Genomic DNA, 21,723 nt, shown 5'->3' with positions numbered 1-21,723 from the left:
GTGATGGAATACTCTCCACTTGCCTGGATGAGTGCAGCTCCAACAGCACTCAAGAAGCTCGACAGCATCCAAGACAATGCAGCCCACCTGATTGGCACCCCATCCACATTCACTCATTTACTCCCTCCACCACTGACACACAGTGGCAGCAGTGTGTACCGTTTACAAGATGCACTGCAACAACTCGCAAACGCTTTTTCAACAGCACCTTCCAAACCCGCAACCTCTATTGTCTAGAAGAACAAGAACATGGGAACACCACCATCTGCAAGTTTCCCTCCAAGCACACACCATCCTGACTTGGAACTATATCGCCGTTCCTTCACTGTCAAACTCCTGGAACTCCCTCCCTAACAGCACTGGGGATGCACTGACATCACATGGACTGCAGCAGTTCAAGAAGGCAGCTCACCACCACCTTCTCATGGGAAATTAGGAAGAGGAAATAACTGTTGGCCTAGCTAGTGACGCCCACATCCTGTGAGCAAATAAAGAAAAAAGATTTCTGAGAGGCCCCCACTAGCAGCGCAAGTTAATGCAAAATTTACATTCAGAAGAAATTTCTGAATTAGATCTAGACAAAAGGCTTCAAGCAAATGAAATTAATTCTACCTTGATTACTTAAGAAAAGTATTGGATGGATACGTAAGAATCGGATTGAAGTTTATAGGGCATCTGTAATGAAGCATCCTGGTTGCTGTGCCACTGGAACCATGCAAAGGTGATCTACAGAAAGCAATTTGCTAGGGTTTACTTACAATGAAATATCATAGCGTTTGTCTTTAAGTAGCATCTTACACATGAATTTCTTTTTGAAATGCGACAGCTGTTAATCAGGTGGATATTCTGCAACAGCAACGCAGCACAAACATTGATGAGGTGTGCCGTCGATTTGTTTTAGTTTCCATGACAGAGGTTGCAAGCTTAGACAGATCGTCTGAAGCTCCGCTTTGGGAATGATGGCTGCAGAGATTTGCCTCAGGAAATTAGTAAATTGGGAGGAGTGCATGACATGGGAAGAGCTGGGAGAAAGCAGTAGATTTTTTTTCTCTCTTGTCCCATACTTTCTTATTATCTGTTAATAGACTATTAATGAGACACAAATAATCTAAATCCATATTACAGCTACAAATAAATCAATTTATATTTATAATACTCAGTGGGAATAAAAATCTGATTTCCATTAGTTTGACACTACAGGGACACCATGTCATCACCAGGCAGCTTCAACTGATTGTCTTGGCCTTTGTAAACAGCAACGAAAGTATTTATTAAAATTCATTCACAAGTGCTATCAATAGGGTGTGTTGTAGCCAGCCGTGAGATACAATGCATATCTCACTTGTTAGTCTGCCTATGACAGATGCATGAGGGATTCTGATGGAGTAAGTAGAGAGAAATTGTTTCCACTTGCAGCAGGATCGGTAAGCAGAGGACGCAGATTGAAGGTAATTGGCAAAAGAACCAGGGGTGGGGTGGGGTGGGGGGGGGGGGGGGTGGTGAATGAGGAGATTTGTTTTGCACAGCAAGTTGTTATGATTTGGAGTGTACCACCCGAAAGGGTTGTGACAGCAACTTCTGTAGTAATTTTCAAAAGGGAATTGGATATGTACTTAAATGGGGAATTTTTCAGGGCTATGAAGGGGAAAAGCAGAAAGAGTGGGGCTATTTGGATAGCTCTTTCAAAGAGCCAGCACAGGCACGATGGTCCAAATGGCCTCCTTCTGTGCTGTAAGATTCTATGATTTGATGAGGTTCTCCCTGTCATTGGTATGGATATGGCTGGTATCTCATGGTTAACTGCAATGTGTTCCGTCTTGATGTTGAAAAGCTCTTTGAAATTTGTGCAAGGTGGATTCTCTGCTCATTATATTTTTCACAGTGCATCTGTGTCACTTCATTTATCACGGCTGCTGTCACTGTAGCAGAAAATCATTTTCTTTAATAATAAACTCATGCAGGGAAGCATTGCCTGGCTATACTGAGCCTGCCACTCATTTTTTTCTAAAGACTTTTAACTTCAGTTCGTCTAGATACAATCATATGTGAATTCAGTATTTTAATTGAGCACCAAATCTGATAGAAATTTTAAAAGAAAGTCATTATTATTGTTCTGAGTGAATGTGGAGCGTCAGATAAATTCAAGTCTTTCACTTCATTGTTATAGTTTGCCTTTCTCTCTCTCTCTCTCTCTCTCTCTCTCTATCTCTATCTCTTTCTCACCCAAGTCAGAATGTTGTAGATTCAAATCCCACGCCTTGGCTGGCACCAAGAGAGTGCTACATTGTCAGAGGTATCGTTTGTTAATTGAGATTTGAATATACCTCTGTTCATGTGGAAATAAAAGATCCCAAGGCCTTCCCTGAAAAATAGAAGGGAAATGTTATCGAATCTTACACAATAGAAGGAATCCATTCAGCCCATCACATCTGTGCTGAACTTGGCTTGGCCAACTTTTCACTCATTTGTTGTTTTGGAGGACTGTCCATAAATGCAAGTTCATGTTTTCCTTCTTTACCAGACAATAAACCAAAGTTAAAATCTAGGGTCAAAAATATTTCTGCTTGCTATTTGTAACGATGATGCCAGTACATTCCGGAAGATTTATATTAGGTGCAGTGCTACCAAAATGCCATCTTTTGTTTTATAGCTTTGGCTTTTTAGATACAGGTTTAGAAAACTTTCTGATAGGTAGAAGAAAAAGCAATGAAAAGATCACACGTGTGGGAAGCTATCGATGAGAGAAGAATCTTTCCGTTGCTTTTTTCTACCAATCAGAAAATGGTGTTTCTCAATCCACCGGAATTTACAAATCAAAAGCTGTAGTAGCCAAAATAATGGAACTAAGAAACTGGGGCCTTGTAAGCAGTTAAGGAAGAAAGAAAAAGGTAAGACTTGTCTTTCTGTGGCATCTTTCACAACTTCAGGGCATCCCAAATCACTTTACAGCCTATGAAGTACTTTTTTGAAATGTAGTCAATCTTGTAATAACAGAAATGCGGCAGCCAATTTGGGCACAGCAAGCTCCCACAAACAGCAATGAGATAATAACTAGATCATCTGTTTCCGTGATGTTGATTGTGGGATAAATATTGGCCTGGACACCAGGAATAACTTCCCTGCTCTTCTTCAAAGTAGAGCCATGGGATCTTTTACATCCATCTGAGAGAGCAGATGGGGCCTTGGCTTGTTGCCTCATCCAAAAGACAACATCTCCGGCAATGCAGCACTCCTTCAGTACTGCACTGGACTGTCACCCTAGGTTTTTGTGTTCAGGTCTCTGAAGTGGGACTTGAACCCACAACCTTCTTGCTCGGGTGAAAGGGCTATCAATTGAGTTAACCCAGGCTTGTGTGCTGGCAGAGTGTAATTTGTGGATGCCATTGATACATAGAAAAGATAGGAGGAAAACCAAATCACAGAAAGAGGCTTAGAAATTCAGGCGTACACATTACCTAACCTATTCCTATTTAATGTTGACTCTGAGCACACAATGGCTGGCATTTCCTACTTTCCACATGAACATAAAGCTCACTGGGAATAAAAATCAGTTAAGAATTCCAAACTGCGTTTGATGTTTTCTTTGGCTTTCACTGGAACTTGATTCCTTGTGTTTTTCACAGGCGAAGCCGAAGGCAAGACGTACGGCATGGCAACCCAATCAGGCAGTGCCGAGGTTACAACTCCAATGGTAAGTATGGAGACATTTCCTTGTTCTGCGGGAGGGAGTCATAATTTTACTCCCAATGCGTAACGAGTGAGTAGTTTGCAGAGAGACCAGAGTGAGTTACAGAGATGTACACAACCAGGAGAGTTTGGGAGATGTACAGAACCAGGAGAGTTAGAGAGGTGTATATGGCTGGGGTGAGTTAGAGAGATGTACATGGTCAAGTACAGTTCGAGAGGTGTATGTGTCCCTGAGTTGGGTTTGGGTAGCTACACCCATCAATACTGAAGCATCGAGTGCAAACAGAAGCTTACAACTCTTCACACATCTTAAAACTGATCATATTTATATAAAATCTAGCACATAAAGTTACACTTGGGGCATATTTCTATGTCCTTCAAATAAAGGATGTAAAGGATACATAAGTATCACTTAACATGCAACCTTTTTATTAAAACTAGCAGAGACCCAGAAAACATTTGCAGTCAAATTAGTACCTCTTTAAATACAGAATATCTAGTTATTCTTTCACCAAAGACTTTAACACCAGCACTTCTGGAATCTACATCAACAAGAGTCAGTGCATTGAGAACAAGAGGGCAGACAACTGAAATATTTTGTGACACTATCAAGAAATGAATTATCTTTCTTTCACCAATTTGCGACAGAATTATATCATTGCATTTTCTTCCTTTGACCAACTTGTTAACATTAGGGATAAGATAACTGGGCCTCTTTCATAATAAATTGACACTATGGCATGGAGTTCCTCTCATAAGAGTTTTGCACATTGCCTGTATTTACCTAGTTGAAGAGCTTCTTTGCATTTTTGAATGAAATGAATGGTATCACATTGAGCTAACCCTTTGCTGATGCATTGACAGCTAATAGGAAGGCAACAGAAACGGAACAGTATGGTGTGGAAGGCAGCAGCACATTCCTCGAGTGCCAGCCCAAGTCCCCTCAAGCCAGCATTAAATGGGTATTACAGCGACATGGCAGTGAACGGAAGAAAGAGGTAAATCTATAACTGGGATTCATAATCTTCAACCCACGCTCTATGGGCCATTTAATCACCAGGCCCTACAATCTGACCTTAAAGTAATTCCACAGACTAAGCCATTAATGAATAATTTTTTATATTCTAACAATGCCTTGTGAGCTCGTGTCTGCACACTGATGCTGTGGGTTTTAGAAGAGTCTAACCTGGCTGCAGTTAAATCTACACATTACCTGCAATTTTACAGGCCATTTGGCCCAATAGTGCAATGCTGGTGTTTGTGCTCCACATGAGTCTCTTCCCACCTTACTTCATCTCACCCTATCCACATATCCTTTCTCTCTCATGTACTGATCTTGGTTCCCCTTAAATGCATCCATGCTATTCCTCTCAACTGCTGCAGTGATCCCACATTTTCATCAGTCAGAGTAAAGGAGGTTCCATTGAATTCCTGATTGGATTTATTGGTGACTGTCATACATTAATGGTCCCTAGTTTTGGACTCCCCAAGAAGTGGAACTATCTTTTCTACTTCTTCTCTACATCTGCCCTTCATAATTTTAAAAATCACTTTCAGGCCACCTCTCAGGCTCTAGAGAAAGGAGCCCCACCCTATTCAGACGTTCCTGATAGTTCCGGTGGCGAGGTGACCCACTGGAATGTAGAGAACCCCAAAGAGACTAATGGAAATGTTGATCAGAGATACACCAAACAAAGGAATGAAGCAAAGTACAAAGCAAATAACATATTTGAAATGAATACGTCTTGAGAGTTTTGTGCTTCAGTTTATAGCGGACATGACATGTTTGGTGCAATGAGGCAATGTCTTACTTTGGCACATCAAATTCTGTTGATAATTGGAAATTGGATAATTGAGGCTGTTAGGTTGCTCTGACCTGGGGCAGGGGGAATCTAAAGTGTTACAACGTGTGCTCTATGATTATCATGGTGGACGACAGTTTGTAGAGCAATAATGGAGCTGGCAGCATGGCTATAGTAGTACCAGGTTACCAACATTCGTGGCATGATCAGAGGAAGAGTAGTTGAAGGAGCGTTTGATTTAGCTGTATTCAAGGGTTGGACTTGCATTCCCTTGAGTATGGAAGATTAAGAGGTGATCTAATGGAGGTGTTTAAGATTTCATAGGGTAGAGAGAAATTATTTCCACTGTGGAGGAGTCCAGAATATAGGGTGATACCAGGAAGTATGTCTTTACACAAATCTGGATCTCCATCTCCCCAAAAGCTGTTGAGGCTGGGGTGATGGGGCGGGGGGGGGGGGCGCGGGGAGGGAGGTCAATTGAAAATTTGAAAACTGAGATTGATCGCTATTTGTGAGGCAAAGCTATTAATGGTTATGAAATCAAGGCAGATAAATGGAGCTAAGATACAGATCGGCCATTGAATGGCAAAACAGACTTGAAGGGCTGAGTGGCCTCTTCCTGCTCCTTTGTTTCTAATTCACTTCACGACAAGTCTAGAATGGAAGAATGGAAATAAAATAACCATTCCATCGAAAATGAAACAGGGAAATGTCATTAAAGAACAGGACATGCTGATTAGCTGAATCCGGAAATTCATGCGGCTTCAGCACACTGCCTGACTTATACTGCAGTATGCCAGTGCAATCAGCCTTGTTGTCATTAGGAGAGAAGAATGAGGGAAAATTGGAAAAATAGCTTCGTCATTTTGAATAGCTGCAGCAGTTCAGTTGTTCATGTAAATTCTTGGTGTCAGCCTTGACCCAGGGGTAGATATGAGGCCTTTTAGGGAGGATGTGAAAGATCCCATGGCACTATTATTAAGAAGAGCAGTGGTGTCCAGTTTCATGGCCAAAATTTATCCCTTAACTAACATCACTAAAACAGATTATCTCATTGCTGTTTGTGGGACCTTGCTCTGTGCAAATGGCCTACTGCATTTCCTACATTAAAGCGGTGGATACACTTCAAAATACTTAACTGGCTGTAAAGTGCTTTGGGACAATCTGAGGTGCTGGATAGTTGCAAGTTCCTTCTTTATTACCACGGCCATAATGATGCAACTTTATTACCACGGCCATACTACCTAGTGTAGGTAGGTGGTAGGGCATATGGGATTACTGTAGGGTTAGTATAAATGGGTGGTTGTTGGTCAGCACAGACTCGGTGGGCCAAAGGGCCTGTTTCAGTGCTGTATCTCTAAATAAATGGGCGGCACAGTGGCGCAGTGGTTAGCACCGCAGCCTCACAGCTCCAGCGACCCGAGTTCAATTCTGGGTACTGCCTGTGTGGAGTTTGCAAGTTCTCCCTGTGTCTGCGTGGGTTTCCTCCGGGTGCTCCGGTTTCCTCCCACATGCCAAAAGACTTGCAGGTTGGTAGGTAAATTGGCCATTATAAATTGCCCCTAGTATAGGTAGGTGGTAGGGATATATAGGGACAGGTGTGGATGTGGTAGGAATATGGGATTAGTGTAGGATTAGTATTAGTGGTTGATGGTTGGCACAGACTCGGTGGGCCGAAGGGCCTGTTTCAGTGCTGTATCTCTAAACTAAACTAAACTAAATAAATAAATGACTGGTGTCAAATATCAGATGAGCACACTGCTGCAGTTTTGAGCTGCTCTTTAGTGGTTGTGTTGAGGGACATTTTGAGGCAGCACTGAAAACACTTGCCTGCATCTAACCCATGCAGTATCTGAGCTGGACCTGTCTTATGTTGCCACCAGATTAACAAGTATTAATAAATGTCCATCCCTCATTTTAGTTGCTACCAAACTCCCCTACCTCCAACAAACAACCCCCCGCGAGACACTGCAGCACAGGAATTCTACCACCCATACCAGGAAGCAGGACCTCCCCAGCTGACATGGGCCTGCTGTGCTGACATATAAATTTCTCAAGCCAAGCATTTTTGGCCCATGCGAGAAACAATCAACCCTCAGCTGCTGGGAAGTGAGTCATCTCAGTGGTGAGGCTGGGAACACTTCCTTTCTCATGAAAAGGGTGGTGCTTATCCTTCTTTGTCGACCAAAGCCAATGTCAAGAACCAGGTCGTACACAACAGTGGCAGGAAGGACCTTGGTTAAACGAGAAGGCTTGAACATTTATCTTCTTTTTTTTGCTTTTGGTTCCTAGATTTTGTCGTGTTCACTGCACAAAACTTAGCTCGTTCACAGCAAGCCAAGTTATGTGCAACTTCCTCCAGCATATTGCTAACATCAACAGTGCATCTTCACAGAAGTTAGTGTGTTGTGGAAGTGACATACAATATTGGTTCATCAGACATGCACAAATTAAAGGTGCAAATCTCCTTTGTGGGCGGCAGAACCACGCACCTTGTCCCGGAGAACAATATCAAGGGTATGCTTGCACGCACCTCCTGCCCTGTGCAACAAATCGGTGATTATGATGCTATCTGAAGGGGTATTATAGCTGGGAGGGGTAATTAGGGGTGTGGTAGCATGGTGGATATGTTACTGGACTAGTAATCCAGGAGCTTGGACTAATAATTTGGAGCTCCAAATCCCTTCACATCAGTTGAGGAAATTAAGTTCAGCTAATTACAAATCTGGAATAAAAAGCTTGTCTCTTAAACTACCGGTTTGTCATTAAAAATCCATCTGGTTCACTAATGCCCTACAGGGAAGGAAATCTGCCATTCATACCTGGTCTGGCCAATATGTGACTCCAGATCCACTGCAAGGTGGCTAAATCTCAACTGCCCTCTGAATTGGACAAGCAAGCCATTCAGTTGTCAAAAAGGTAGCTTGCCACTCCCTTCCCCAAGGGCAATTAGGGATGGGTAATAAATGCTGGTATTGCCAATGACAGCCACATCAGTGAAAGAATGAAAAAAAATTAAGTAGGACTAAAGCTGGTGTTAGTGCTAGCTGGTAATGGTACTATCTGAAGGGGCACTATAAGTGGGAGTGGTATTATCTGAAGGAGCACTAGACCACAAAGTGGTGCTATCTAAAGGGCACTATAATTGAGAGTGGTGCTGTCTGAAGGGCACTATAATTGAGAGTGGTGCTGTCTGAAGGGCACTATAATTGAGAGTGGTGCTGTCTGAAGGGCACTATAATTGAGAGTGGTGCTGTCTGAAGGGCACTATAATTGGGAGTGGTGCTGTCTGAAGGGCACTATAATTGGGAGTGGTGCTGTCTGAAGGGCACTATAATTGGGAGTGGTGCTGTCTGAAGGGGTACTATTATTAGGCTGATATCTCAAGAGGTAGTAGTGGTGCTCTCTGTCAGGGAACTAGAAGTGGAAGAGGCCAGCTTGCAGGCAAACAAATCACAAACACTGTTTCACAGCTTAGCAGAGCTGTACATTATTATGTGATCAATGGCTCTGTGAACATGTCACACATCCTTTCTGCCACCCACTCCTGGGCTCGTAACCAACAAACAAATTGTGTGGTGCTCCAGATGCGTTGACCATTTCAGCACAAACCTACCCCCCCAGGCGATTAACATGCAGTTTCTCACCAGAGAATTTGGGCTGAATTTGATTCGCGCGCCGCACATCACTGCGGCCTTCAGGCATGGATGAGCCGTCGGTGAGCCCCCATGATATTTCGCGCGGTGGGGGGGGAAGCAACCACCACCACGCAGGCACCGGCGCCATTTTCAAAGGGCTTCAAGCCCTTACTGGTACTTTAAATTTTTAAAGTCACATTGTGGGCAAAGTAAAATGGAAAACTTTGCTAACAGATCGATGCCCCTCCCCAACCCGACCAATGGCCATTTCATGTTATTGACCCGCCGGAAAACCTCGTCTTCTTCATCATCGACTTTGCCCTTCAACCCCTTCCCACCGCCAATTGAATCAGTTTTCACCACTCCCCCACCCCTCCTGCCCTGAAATTTGCCATCCTTTCCCCTCCCCACCAGTGTCACGCCTCGGAACTCCGAACTGAGTTCCGAAGGAGCACGAGTTGTGGCTGGCGGCCGTAATATTGGCGTGGAGCGGCCGCAGGGACAAGATAAGTTGATGTGCATGTTTTCTCATTTATTTTAATATTTAAATGAAGGCCCCGCTGCCAAGCGACGGGGGGAGGCAGGGCCACACCAAGGCCTCGCTGCTGCTAGGAAAATGCGGCGGGGCCTTCTTGGTGTTGGACGTCGTGGAGACACACTTCCTGGTACAGAGGTAATGGTGATTGTTACCACCACCATCGCCCATTAGACATCTCTCTTACCTAGGAGGTTGAGTCATGTTAGTGTGTGTGCTGTTGTCTTGAGTTATGTTTAGCACTGCGCAGACAATGGGTCGATCTCTTTCCAGGAATCTGACAGGTTGATGGTGTGTGCCAGTGGACCCAACCTCTAGCCATCACTGATATAAAAACAACACAATATTTCTGTATCAAAGAATAGGCTTAATATGGCAGCCATTACCTTACCTGACCCAGATACTGGGTGCAGAGAGATGGACCTCATTAATAACGTGCTACAGCAACCTTTAATGAATATATTTTCAAGTTAAAATAAAAGTGGCATTATTTTAATAGCCAGTGCTCTGAACTAGATTGAGGCCATATTAAACTTGAATTCCACATTTTTTAAATAAAGTATTCATGGCCTGATGAGGACACATTTAGATACGGAAGCTAAATAAGCTGCGATTAACACTGTGCTTTCTTCTCTCCGCATGTGTTCTCTAGATAAAGACAGACGAACGGATCCTCAAGACAGACCAAGGTCTTCTCCTTCGATCCCTTCAGATGACGGATGCTGGGATGTATCAGTGCACCTCCACAGAGAACAACTTCAAACACGCATTGGCACGGGTGCATCTCCGGGTCCTCAACAATGAGACAGTCAATGTGGTGCTCTCACAAGGGGGGCTCTCGCCGGGCGTGGCCAACTTGCAGGCCGGCAGCCCAGGCACCTCCAGGACCCCGAAACCAGAGTACAAGGACCTGCTGCAGCTGCTGAGCCAACCGGAAATGGGGCTGATCAACCAGTACTGTGAGGATTACTGGCAGCGCCCAGCCAACATTCAAAAAGAAAACTTGAACAAGCAGCTCAAAGTGAAGCCCATCAGAGAACAGAAAAAGCCACGAAACCGCAGAAATCATCACACATCCCTTCTCCAGCAGACATGAAGCTCTGAGATCATAGAATTTCTTTAATATAAAGTATAACTTCCCTTACAACAGACAGTATTTATTGTAGGCTGTATATAGTATGATAATTCAACTTCCTTGTACTTACAACAAAGTCCCCATGACATTATGTATGATATATAGGTACCTAAAGGGGAGCAGTAGTCCCCTGAATTGCCGCATAACCTTAAGGGTTGTAAAGATTGGTGGTTGTACACTTAGCACTGTATCTCTCAGTTAATGTTTCTAGCTGTGATTCAAGACAATTAGAGGCAGAGGGGTAACAGTTATTTTGGGGCTAAAAGTCCATGGCCCAATTAAGTAATGGGATGCACTTGCCTGTGACCTTATATGGTGTCGGAGTCATAGAGTTATACAGCACAGAAACAGGCCCTTCGGCCCATCATGTCTGTGCCGGCCATCAAGCACCTAACTACTCCAATCTCATTTTCCAGCACTTGGCCCGTAGCCTTGTATGCTATGGCGTTTCAAGTGCTCATCTAAATACTTCTTAAACGTTGTGAGGGTTCCTGCCTCTACCTCCCCTTCAGGCAGTGTGTTCCAGATTCCAACCACCCTCTGGGTGAAAATTTTTTCCTCAACTCCCCTCTAAACCTCCTGTCCCTTACCTTAAATCTATGCCCCCTGGTTATTGACACCTCCGCTAAGGGAAAAAGTTTCTTCCTATCTAACCTATCAATGCCCCTCATAATTTTGTATACCTCAATCATGTCCCCCACCTCATGTCCCCTAAGGAAAACAACCCTTACCCTTTTCAGTCTTTCTTCATAGCTGAAAAGCTCCAGTCCAGGCAACATCCTGGTGAATCTCCGGGATGGCCCATGATATAAACATGATGGGTGGATGCCTATGTTACTAAGGTTCGCTACTTGGGCATCTTGCCCCTGACAGTGCCAGTTCTATAGTATCCTCCTGAGACAACCTTTAAATGGTCCATCAGCTCCCTATGTAAGGGGGTGGGATGGGGGTGGGGGGTCAAAAAATCTTATTGAAAAAAAAAACTCAAGTCATCCAGGCCATGTAACAAGCCTGGAGCCTGAAGTTGGGCCCCTTTTGGACTGACCCATTACACCTGGTCCCACTCAGCACACCAGCCTGTGACACTTCCATCATGATGGGGGAATGGGAACTCCAGGCCTGGCAGATCTCAGCCTCCTGCTCTCCCCTTCCCCCACCACCTACCATGCTCCTATGCCCATTCCAATGTCGCTGCCTTATTTGGGGCAGACAGAGGCTGCACCCTTGCAAAATCCCACAAAGGCTCCAACCAGCGTTACAGCAGGAGTGCATCAGAATGCCAAGAGCCCACTTGTGTGGAATTAAACCCACTGATTCCATGACAACATAAGGTTTTGCTCCAGTGGTTTAATGAATGCGAGACGAGGGGCCATAAAGTTCCCACAGGAGGCGAAGGTTGTCCTGTTGCAAAATGTTTGCTCCTCGCTGCCTCCTGTAGTAAATAAAAGGCACAGTTCATTTTAGAAAACTTCAGATAGATTACGCATGCCCTTCACTGCACCCTGTCCCTCAGCCACGTTGCTGAATTACAGCCTTCTTTGAGCACCTTCCTGACTCCATCTTCTAGTTGACAACATCCTGCACAAATTATGGAATGCAACATACTAAAGATAATGGAATGGGAACTTCTAACCAAAGTCATAGGAGACAACTGAGAGACAGCACCAGCAAGTGTACAGGTTTGAGAGTATTAAGTATTATGCCGCAATTCAGGTGGTTAGGGATCTTCTTTAACAATTATTCAGTCTCATCTGTAGATTTTTTTAAAAACTTGCATTGTATTTTATATTAGAATGCATTAATAGTTAATGATGGTCTACACCTCAGACTGCTCTCTGTTTTACTTTTATTGTTATAAATTAAATAGCTTTGGAAGAAAAGGTTGTATAATTTGTTAAAGTCGTGTTTTTTAAAAAAAAAAACGTTTTGTTGTTGTTGCTGTTACTTTTATTATATTAAAAAAAAATCTAAATTGTGTCCTGGGAAAATTCACAATAACAATTCCTTCCCGTGGTGCATTTCTCCAGTAATGGTATATATATATTCTGTGATGTCACTTAACTTGGTTTCTCATTTTTGTTGTTTTTTTTTAAAGGAAGCAAGTTTATTTTTAATAACTTTATTAAACTTGGCTCAAACGTCAGTGAACATATATCCTGTTATATGTAAATAATTGTAAATCTAAATAAGAAAAGTTCTTGAGTGTATTTGTCATTCATGTTTTGTGCAGCTGACACAACACAACACAGTTACTGGAGTGAAAGAACACAGAGTTCCTGTGGATGATATCAAACCAAATAAACACTGGCTCATCTCTTTAATGTACATTGTGTTTGAGGACTCCAATTATTTATAAAAAACAGGTGAGTCGGCCACATCTCAACCATATGGACCGCCACTGTTTCTTACCAAAATGTTCAGTAGAGTCAGTGACTCCTCTCTCCTGCCCAAAGAAATGTCTCCCCTCAAAACCTTAACACAGGAGCAATTCCTACTGATGTACAGTTTCACAGGTGCTGAGCCCCCGCTCTGCTAACTGTCACCCAAGTAGGCATTTGTCCAGACAGGCTTTATAACTGTGGGTGGAATCACAGCTGAGGGCAACACCCTTTCCACCTGATGTTGGGACACATATGTTCCAGGAAGAAAGAAGAAGATTTTTCCCCCTCTTCCTAGTCCAGGGTATTGGAGGCAATTGCACTCTCCAACTACCACTTTGACTGCAACTTCTAACATTGCACGGAGGTTGGTCTTTGCTCACTGCATCCTTTCTGATGTATACATTTATACAATTACCTTCCAGAGGGAATAGAGATGATGCACAGGTTGTAGGATGTTAAGGCCAACTGTAGCCCCCTCCCAGAACCCTCCAAGATCAGATGATTCAGCACATTTATCAAGATTGAATCTGAGAATATTCTGGACTGTTATGTACCGCACCCCACCATGCAGTTACCAGCTGGGCCATTGGGGGAGCTCTGTAAGAATACATTAAAATCACATGCTCTACAGATCTGAACTGGTGCTCAGTTACAAATGGAACACATCGCAGCACACAGATCAGCAAACCTTGAATGAAACAATAATCAGGTTGGTAATATAACCTCTGAATAAATGAATTTTATTCCAGAAGACCTGAAATGCCTGTTACTCATAGAAAAACAAACTGTCCAACAAGTAGCGCAATTGACCCAGAAACCACAAATTCCAGAGAAGACATTCCCTGAAGAGCACCACCCAACACACAAAGCAAAACCTCCAGGACACTCAAAACCAGCAAATTAATTCTACACAGCATTGCTGACACAGTGATACAAGGTTGATCACTGAATCCTCAACACCTAGATCACTGAGAGGTGGGTTAATGTTCATGATTCCCCAAGGTGCTGAGGTCCCAATTTCAGCCACACGAATGGAGGCCAATCTCACAAATACTCAGCAGCTGATTTCCGAGCCACCCTGGTGAAGGAATGAGAGTTAATCAACTTCCCACTCTTTAGCTCTTTGTGTGGTGAGACCCAACTGAAGAAAATGGGAGAAAATGAACTGAGATCTCACAAGACAAATTGGTGAGAGCTTCGGGTTCATAAATAACCTAGACGAAGAGACAGTGTGTAATGTATCTAAGTTTGCTGACGATACAAAGCTGGGTAGGAATGTAAGATGTGAGAAGGACACAAAGAGGCTGCAAAGAGATTATAGACAGGTTCAGTGAGTAGGCAACAAGGTGGCAGATGTAGTATAATGTGGGGAAGTGTGAGGTTATTCACTTTGGTCGTAGGAATAGAAAAGCAGAATATTTTTTAAAAGGCATGAAACCTGTAAATGTTGATGTTCAGAGGGAGTTGAATATACTGGTACAAGGAACGGAGAAAGTTAGCATGCAGATACAGCAAGAAATTAGGAAGACAAATGGCATGTTGGCTTTTATTGCAAGGGGATTGGAGTACATGAAGTCTTGCTACAATTGTACGGGGCTTTGGTGAGACCACATCTGGAACACGATGTGCAGTTTTGGTCTCTATATTTAAGGAAGGATATATTTGCATTGGAGGTGGTACAGCGAAGGTTCACAAGATTATTTCCAGGGATGAGAGGGTTGTCCTATGATGAGAGGCTTTTTTTTATTCATTCAGGAGATGTGGGCATCGCTGGCTGGGCCAGCATTTATTCTCCATCCCTAATTGCCCTTGAGAAGGTGGTGGTGAGCTGCCTTCCTGAACCACTGCAGTCCATATGGAGTAGATTCACCTACAATTCTGTTAGGAAGGGAGTTCCAGGATTTTGACCCAACGACAATGAAGGAACAGTGATATAGTTCCAAGTCAGGATGGTGTGTGGCTTGGAGGGGAAATTGCAGGTGATGGTGTTCCCATGCATCTGCTGCCCTTGTCCTTCGAGGTGGTAGAGGTTGTGGGTTTGGAAGGTGCTGTCTCAGGAGCCTTGGTGTGTTGCTGCAGTGCATCTTGTAGATGGTACACATTGCTGCCACTGTGCATTGGTGGTGGAGGGAGTGAATGTTTGTGGATGGGGTGCCAATAAAGTGAGCTGCTTTGTCCTGGATGGTGTCGAGCTTCTTGAGTGTTGTTGGAGCTGCACCCATCCAGGCAAGTGGAGAGTATTCCATCACATTCCTGACTTGTGCCTTGTAGATGGTGGACAGGCTTTGGGGAGTCAGGAGGTGAGCTATTCGCCGCAGAATTCCTAGCCTCTGATCTACTCTTGTAGCCACAGTATTTATATGGCTACTCCAGTTCAGTATCTGGTCAATGGTAACCCCCAGAATGTTAATAGTGGAGGATTCAACGATTGTAATGCCATTGAATGTCAAGGGGAGATGTTTAGATTCTGTCATGTTGGAGATGGTCATTGCCTGGCACTTGTGTGGCATGAATGTTACTTGCCACCTTTCAGCCCAGGCCTGGATATTGTCCAGTTCTTGCTACATTTCTACATGGACTGCTTCAGTATCCGAGGAGTCCGAATGGTGCTGAACATTGTGCAATCATCAGTGAACATCCCCACTTCTGACCTTATGATTGAAGGAAGGTCATTGACGAAGCAGCTGAAGATGGTTGGGCCTAGGACACTACGCTGAGGAACTACTGCAGTGATGTCCTGGAGCTGAGGTGATTGACCTGCAACAAACACAACCATCTTCCGTTGCGCTAGGTATGACTCCAACCAGCATAGAGTTTCCCCCTGATTCCCATTGACTCCAGTTTTGCTTGGACTCCTTGATGCCATACTCGGTCAAATGCTGCCTTGATGTCAAGGGCAGTCACTCTCACCTCACCTCTTGAGCTCAGCTCTTTTGTCCATGTTTGAACCAAAGCTGTAATGAGGTCAGGAGTTGAGTGGCCCTGGCGGAACCCAAACTGAGTGTCAGTGAGCAGGTTATTGCGAAGCAAGTTGTGCTTGATAGACTGTCGACGCCACCTTCCATCATTTTACTGATGACTGAGAGTAGACTGATGGGGCAGTAATTGGCCGGGTTGGATTTGTCTTGCTTTTTGTGTACAGGACATACCTGGGCAATTTTCCACATTGCCAGGTAGATGCCAGTGTTGTAGCTGTACTGGAACAGCTTGGCTAGGGGCGCAGCAAGTTCTGGAGCACAGGTCTTCAGTACTATTGCCAAAATATTGTCAGGGTCCATAGTCTTTGCAGTATCCAGTGCCTTCAGTCGTTTCTTGATATCACATGAAGTGAATTGAATTGGCTGAGGTCTGGCATCTGTGATGCTGGGGACTTCAGGAGGAGGCCGAGATGGATCATCAACTCGGCACTTCTGGCTGAAGATTGTTGCAAATGCTTCAGCCTTATCTTTAGCACTGATGTGCTGGGCTCCCCCATCATTGAGGATGGGGATATTTGTGGAGCCACCTCTTCCCAGTTAGTTGTTTAATTGTCCACCACCATTCACAACTGGATGTGGCAGGACTGCAAAGCTTAGATCTGATCGTTGCTTATGGGATCGTTTAGCTCTGTCTATCGCATGCTGCTTACAATGTTTGGCATGCAAGTAGTCCTGGGTTGTAGCTTCACCAGCTTGACACCTCATTTGAGGTATGCCTGTTGCTGCTCCTGGCATGCCCTCCTGCACTCTTCATTGAAGACATTGGGTCTATATTCTCTGGAGTTTAGAAGAATGAGAGGTGATTTCATTGAAACTGTTATGACCAGGTGAGAAAGGGGTTCCCTCTCAGCCTTTGCCTGGTTTGACCATAACAGGGTTTAATTTTTAAAACACCGTGTTTTTAGCTCCCCCGAAGTGAATCCTTGTTCACTGCTCTCCAATTGTAAGGCAAAGAAATCAACCAGACAGGTTTTCTTAGATTTAAAGGTGTAAGTTTATTAACCTTAAAACTCTAATTCGGTTAAAACTACTATGAATATGCGACACGACCATGCTAGCATGCATACGCAATAAACACACACGCAGATACAGACAGAAAAGGAGCAAGAATAAAGGGGAAAAATTTGAAGCAATAGCTGGAGGTCATTTACTGTTCTTTGAGTTCAATGTAGAGTCTTTGATTGCAGTTAAATCTTGCCATTTCGTTGGGGCCCAGTGCACACTTTCAAACTTGTTTCGAAGGAGGAGTCCTCTCTCTCGTGGTTTAAGTGGCTTAAGTAGATCTGGAAATTTGTGACAGAGTCTCTGTCTTCAAACTGTCCTGTGAACACAATTCAAAAACACTGGGCCAGCAGATTAGTCATGTGACTAGTTGTTTTATAACAAACTACCTGCGTTTTTGTGGATTCCTTTGATCTTAGCAGACACCCGCAGTGGTGGGGGGTGGGGGGGGTGGCGGTGGGTGTCAGGGGGAAATGACATGCTGGCTTGTTCCACCTTCAATGTCTGGCGATCAAAATCTATTTGGGTTAATTGGATCAGGGAGCAGTTCCATTGTCTTTTCCTAGGCAACTGTCTCTTAGAATGCAAATTTTTCCAGACACTGCTGATCTCTTTAAACAATTCATCCAGCAACAGTTTAAAATTAATGTTTCATATGATGAAATTAATATGCCTCATTCGTGGCAGGTGGGGTCTTCATGATAAAACATACAAGATTCTGAAGGGGCTTGATAGGGTAGACACAGAGATTGCTTCCCCTTGTTGGGGAATTTAGAACACTGGGGCACAATCGCAGGATAAGGGGGTGATCATTTAGGACGGAGATGAAGAAAAATTTCTTCACTCAAAGGGTTGAAAATCTTTGGAATTCCCCATGCCAGAGGGTAGTGGATGCTCCATCACTGAATATATTTAAGGCTAGGATAGACAGATGGTTGGTCTCTCGGGAAATCAAGGGACATGGGGAGCAGGTGGGAAAGTGGAGTTGAAGCCATAGCTTATCTATGATCATGTTGAATGGTGGAGCAGGCTCAATGGGCCATATAGAATCATTACAGCACAATAAAAGGCCATTCGACCCATCATGTTCATGGTCTCTCTTCTAAGGAGCAATTCATGTACTGCCCTCTCCCCACATCCCTCATTTTCAGATATTTAGAAAATGTAGAAAAATTTACAGCACAGAAGGAGGCCATTCTGCCCATCGTGTCTGCACCTACCGATAAATGAACCACCCAGCCAAATCCCATTTTCTAAGTCTGTATATCTGGAGGTTACGGGACTTCAGGTGCATATCCAGACACTATTTAAATGAGTGGAGGGTTTCTTCCTCTACTACCCTTTCAGGCAGTGAATGCCAGACCGCCACCACCCTCTGGGTGAAAAAATATTTCCTCATCTTCCCTCCAATCCTTCTATCAATCACTTTAAATCTATGCTCCCTAGTCACTGACCCCTCTGCTTAGGGAAATAGGACCTTCCCATCCACTCTATCCAGGCCCCTCACAACTTTGTACAACTCAATCAAATCTCCTCTCTGCCTCCTCTATACCAAGGAAAGCAACCCAACCTATCCAATCCTTCCTCATAGCTGTAATTCTTCAATCCCAGCAACATCCTCGTAAATCTCCTCTGTACTCTCTCTCGTGCAATTATATCCTTTCTGTAATAAGGTGACCAGAACTGCGCACAGTACTCAAGTTGTGGCCTAGCTAGTGTTTTATATGTTCCAGCATAAACTCTTATAAGAACATAAGAAATAGGAGCGGGAGTGGGCCATTCAGCATCTCCAGCCTGCCACACCATTCAATAAGATCATGGCTGATCTGTCCCAGGCCTCAACTCCTCTTTCGGGCCTGCTCCACATAACCCTCGACTCCCCGAGATTTCAAAAATCTGTCTACCTCCTCCTTAAAAACATTTAGTGACCTAGCCTCCACAACTCTCTGAGGTAGAGAATTCCAGAGATTCACCACCCTCAGAGAGAAGAAATTCCTTCACGTTTCAGTTTTAAATGTGTGCCCCCTTATTCTGTAACTATGCCCCCTAGTTCGAGATTCCCCCACCAGTGGAAACATCTTCTCAACATCTACCCTGTCAAGTCCCCTTAAAATCTTATCTGTTTCAATAAGATCACCTCTCATTCTTCTAAACTCCAATGAATAAAGGCCTAACCTGTTTAGCCATTCTTGATAATGACAGCCCCTTCATCCCAGGAATCAGCCTAGTGAACCTTTTCTGAACTGCCTCCAATGCTAGTATATCCTTCCTTAAATACAGGGACCAAAACTGTACACAGTTCTCCAGGTGTGGCCTCACCAACACCCTGTACAGTTATAACAAAACTTCCCTATTTTTAAACTCTAACCCCCTCGCAATAAAGGCCAAAATTCCATTTGCCTTCCTAATTACTTGCTGCACCTGCATGCTAACTTTTTGTGTTTCCTGTACAAGAACACCCAGATCCCACTGTACTGCAGTATTTTGTAGTCTTTCTCCATCTAAATAATAATCTGCCTTTTTATTCTTCCTACCAAAGTGGATTACCTCACACTTTCCCACATTGAACACCATCTGCCAAGTTTTTGCCCATTCACTTAACCTATCTCTATCCCTTTACAGATTCTTTATGTCCTCATCACAACATGCCTTCCCACCTATTTTTGTATCGTCAGCAAATTTGGATACACTACACTCTGTCCCTTCCTCCAAGTCATTAATATAGTTAATAGTTGAGGTCCTAGGACCAATCCTTGTGGCACCCCACTAGTTACAGCTTTCCAACCTGAAAAAGACCCATTGATCCCGACTCTCTGTCTTCTGTGTGTTAGCCAATCCTCAATCCACGCCAACACATTACCCCCAATACCCTGAGCTCCTATTTTGTTCTATAACCTTTTATGTGGCACCTTATCGAACACCTATGAAAATCCAAATACACTACATCTACTAGTTTCCCTTTAACCACTCTGCTTGTTATATCCTCAAAGAACTCTAACAAATTTGTCAAACATGATTTCCCTTTTATAAAATCATGTTGACTCTGTTTGATTGCATTATGTTTTTCTAAATGTCTTGCTATTTCTTCCTTAATAATGGACTCTAGCATTTTCCTAATGACAGATGTTAAGCTAACTGGTCTATAGTTTCCTGCTTTCTGTCTCCCTCCTTTCTTGAATAGGGGCATCACGTTAGTGGTTTTCCAATCTGCTGGTACCCTACCGGAATCCAGTGAGTTTTGGTATATTATGACCAATGCCTCCACTATCTCTGCAGCCACTTCTTTTAAAACCTTTGGATGCAGGCCACCAGGTCCTGGCGACTTGTCTGCCTTTAGTCCCATCAGTTTGTCCAGTACCTTTTCCCTCGTGACAGAGATTGTTACAAGTTCCTCCCTCCCATTTACAACTTGCTCAATTATTATTGTTGGGATGTTTATAGTGTCCTCCACCATGAAGACCGATGCAAAATATTGGTTTAAATATTATGTCTCAGCTATTAAAGGAAAGGATTCCATATGCCTTCTTTACCATCTTACCGACCTGTCCTGCTACCGTCAGGGATCTGTGGACATACACTCCAAGGTCCCTCACTTCCTCTAAACCTCTCAGTATCCTCCCATTTATTGTGTATTTCTTTGCCTTGTTTGACTTCCCCAAATGCATCACCTCACACTTCTCTGAGTTGAATTCCATTTGCCACTTTTCTGCCCCCCTGACCAGACATTGATATCTTCCTGAAGTCTACAGCTATGCTCCTCGCTATCAACCACACAGCCAATTTTTGTGTCATCTACAAACTTCTTGATCATGCCTTCTACATTTAAGTCCAAATCATTAATATATACCACAAAAAGGAGGGGACCAAACACTGAGCTCTGCAGAATCCTGCTGGAAACAGCCTTCCAGTCGCATATGGTCTACTTTTTTTTTTAAGAGATACAGCACTGAAACAGGCCCTTCGGCCCACCAAGTCTGTGCCGACCATCAACCACCCACTTACACTAACCCTACACTAATTCCATATTCCTACCACATCCCCACCTGTCCCTGTATTTCCCTCCCACCTACCTATACTAGGGGCAATTTATAATGGCCAATTAACCTATCAACCTGCAAGTCTTTGGCATGTGGGAGGAAACCGGAGCACCCGGAGGAAACCCACGCAGACATAGGGAGAACTTGCAAACTCCACACAGGCAGTACCCAGAATTGAACCCGGGTCGCTGGAGCTGTGAGGCTGCGGTGCTAACCACTGCGCCACTGTGCCGCCCTATTTCTTCTGTCCTCATGAAATCATCACCGAAAATACCACCATGATATCCATCCATATTCCAGTATGTAGCAGATGACAATGTAAGTTGGACTGTTTCAAAATAATGTCAAACGAAAGTGTGCAGTATCAACGCAACGATTTCTAATTGAACGGCCAGCTAATTCAATATCAGTGGAATGCATTCCATTTCAATTACTCATTCTATATTATACCTTGTACACTGCATTCCAAGCCAGATGGTCTTGAATATGAGCCTTCATTATGTTCTGAAACAGCACAGGGTATTGAAA

The 21,723-nt window shown here is 43.8% G+C and overlaps 1 protein-coding gene across 2 annotated transcripts in view; it reads left to right on the top strand.

Annotated features, from left to right (window-relative positions):
• The window catches only part of sema3fb (sema domain, immunoglobulin domain (Ig), short basic domain, secreted, (semaphorin) 3Fb), a 212,583-nt gene extending 199,480 nt beyond the window's left edge, over positions 1-13,103 (top strand). For both annotated transcript variants that reach the window (XM_068052040.1, XM_068052039.1), the window contains exons 16-18: positions 3,624-3,691; positions 4,552-4,685; positions 10,315-13,103. In XM_068052040.1, coding sequence (XP_067908141.1) covers positions 3,624-3,691; positions 4,552-4,685; positions 10,315-10,758 — 646 coding nt within the window. In that variant the 3' untranslated portion in view covers positions 10,759-13,103. The remainder of the gene's footprint in view (positions 1-3,623; positions 3,692-4,551; positions 4,686-10,314) is intronic.
• Positions 13,104-21,723: the final 8,620 nt, after the last annotated feature.

Source organism: Heterodontus francisci, chromosome 19 (assembly GCF_036365525.1).
Source record: "Heterodontus francisci isolate sHetFra1 chromosome 19, sHetFra1.hap1, whole genome shotgun sequence".
In the NCBI taxonomy this organism is placed as follows: Eukaryota; Metazoa; Chordata; class Chondrichthyes; order Heterodontiformes; family Heterodontidae; genus Heterodontus; species Heterodontus francisci.
Note: the sequence above shows the minus strand (reverse complement) of the source record. Positions and strands in the feature narration are given on the sequence as shown.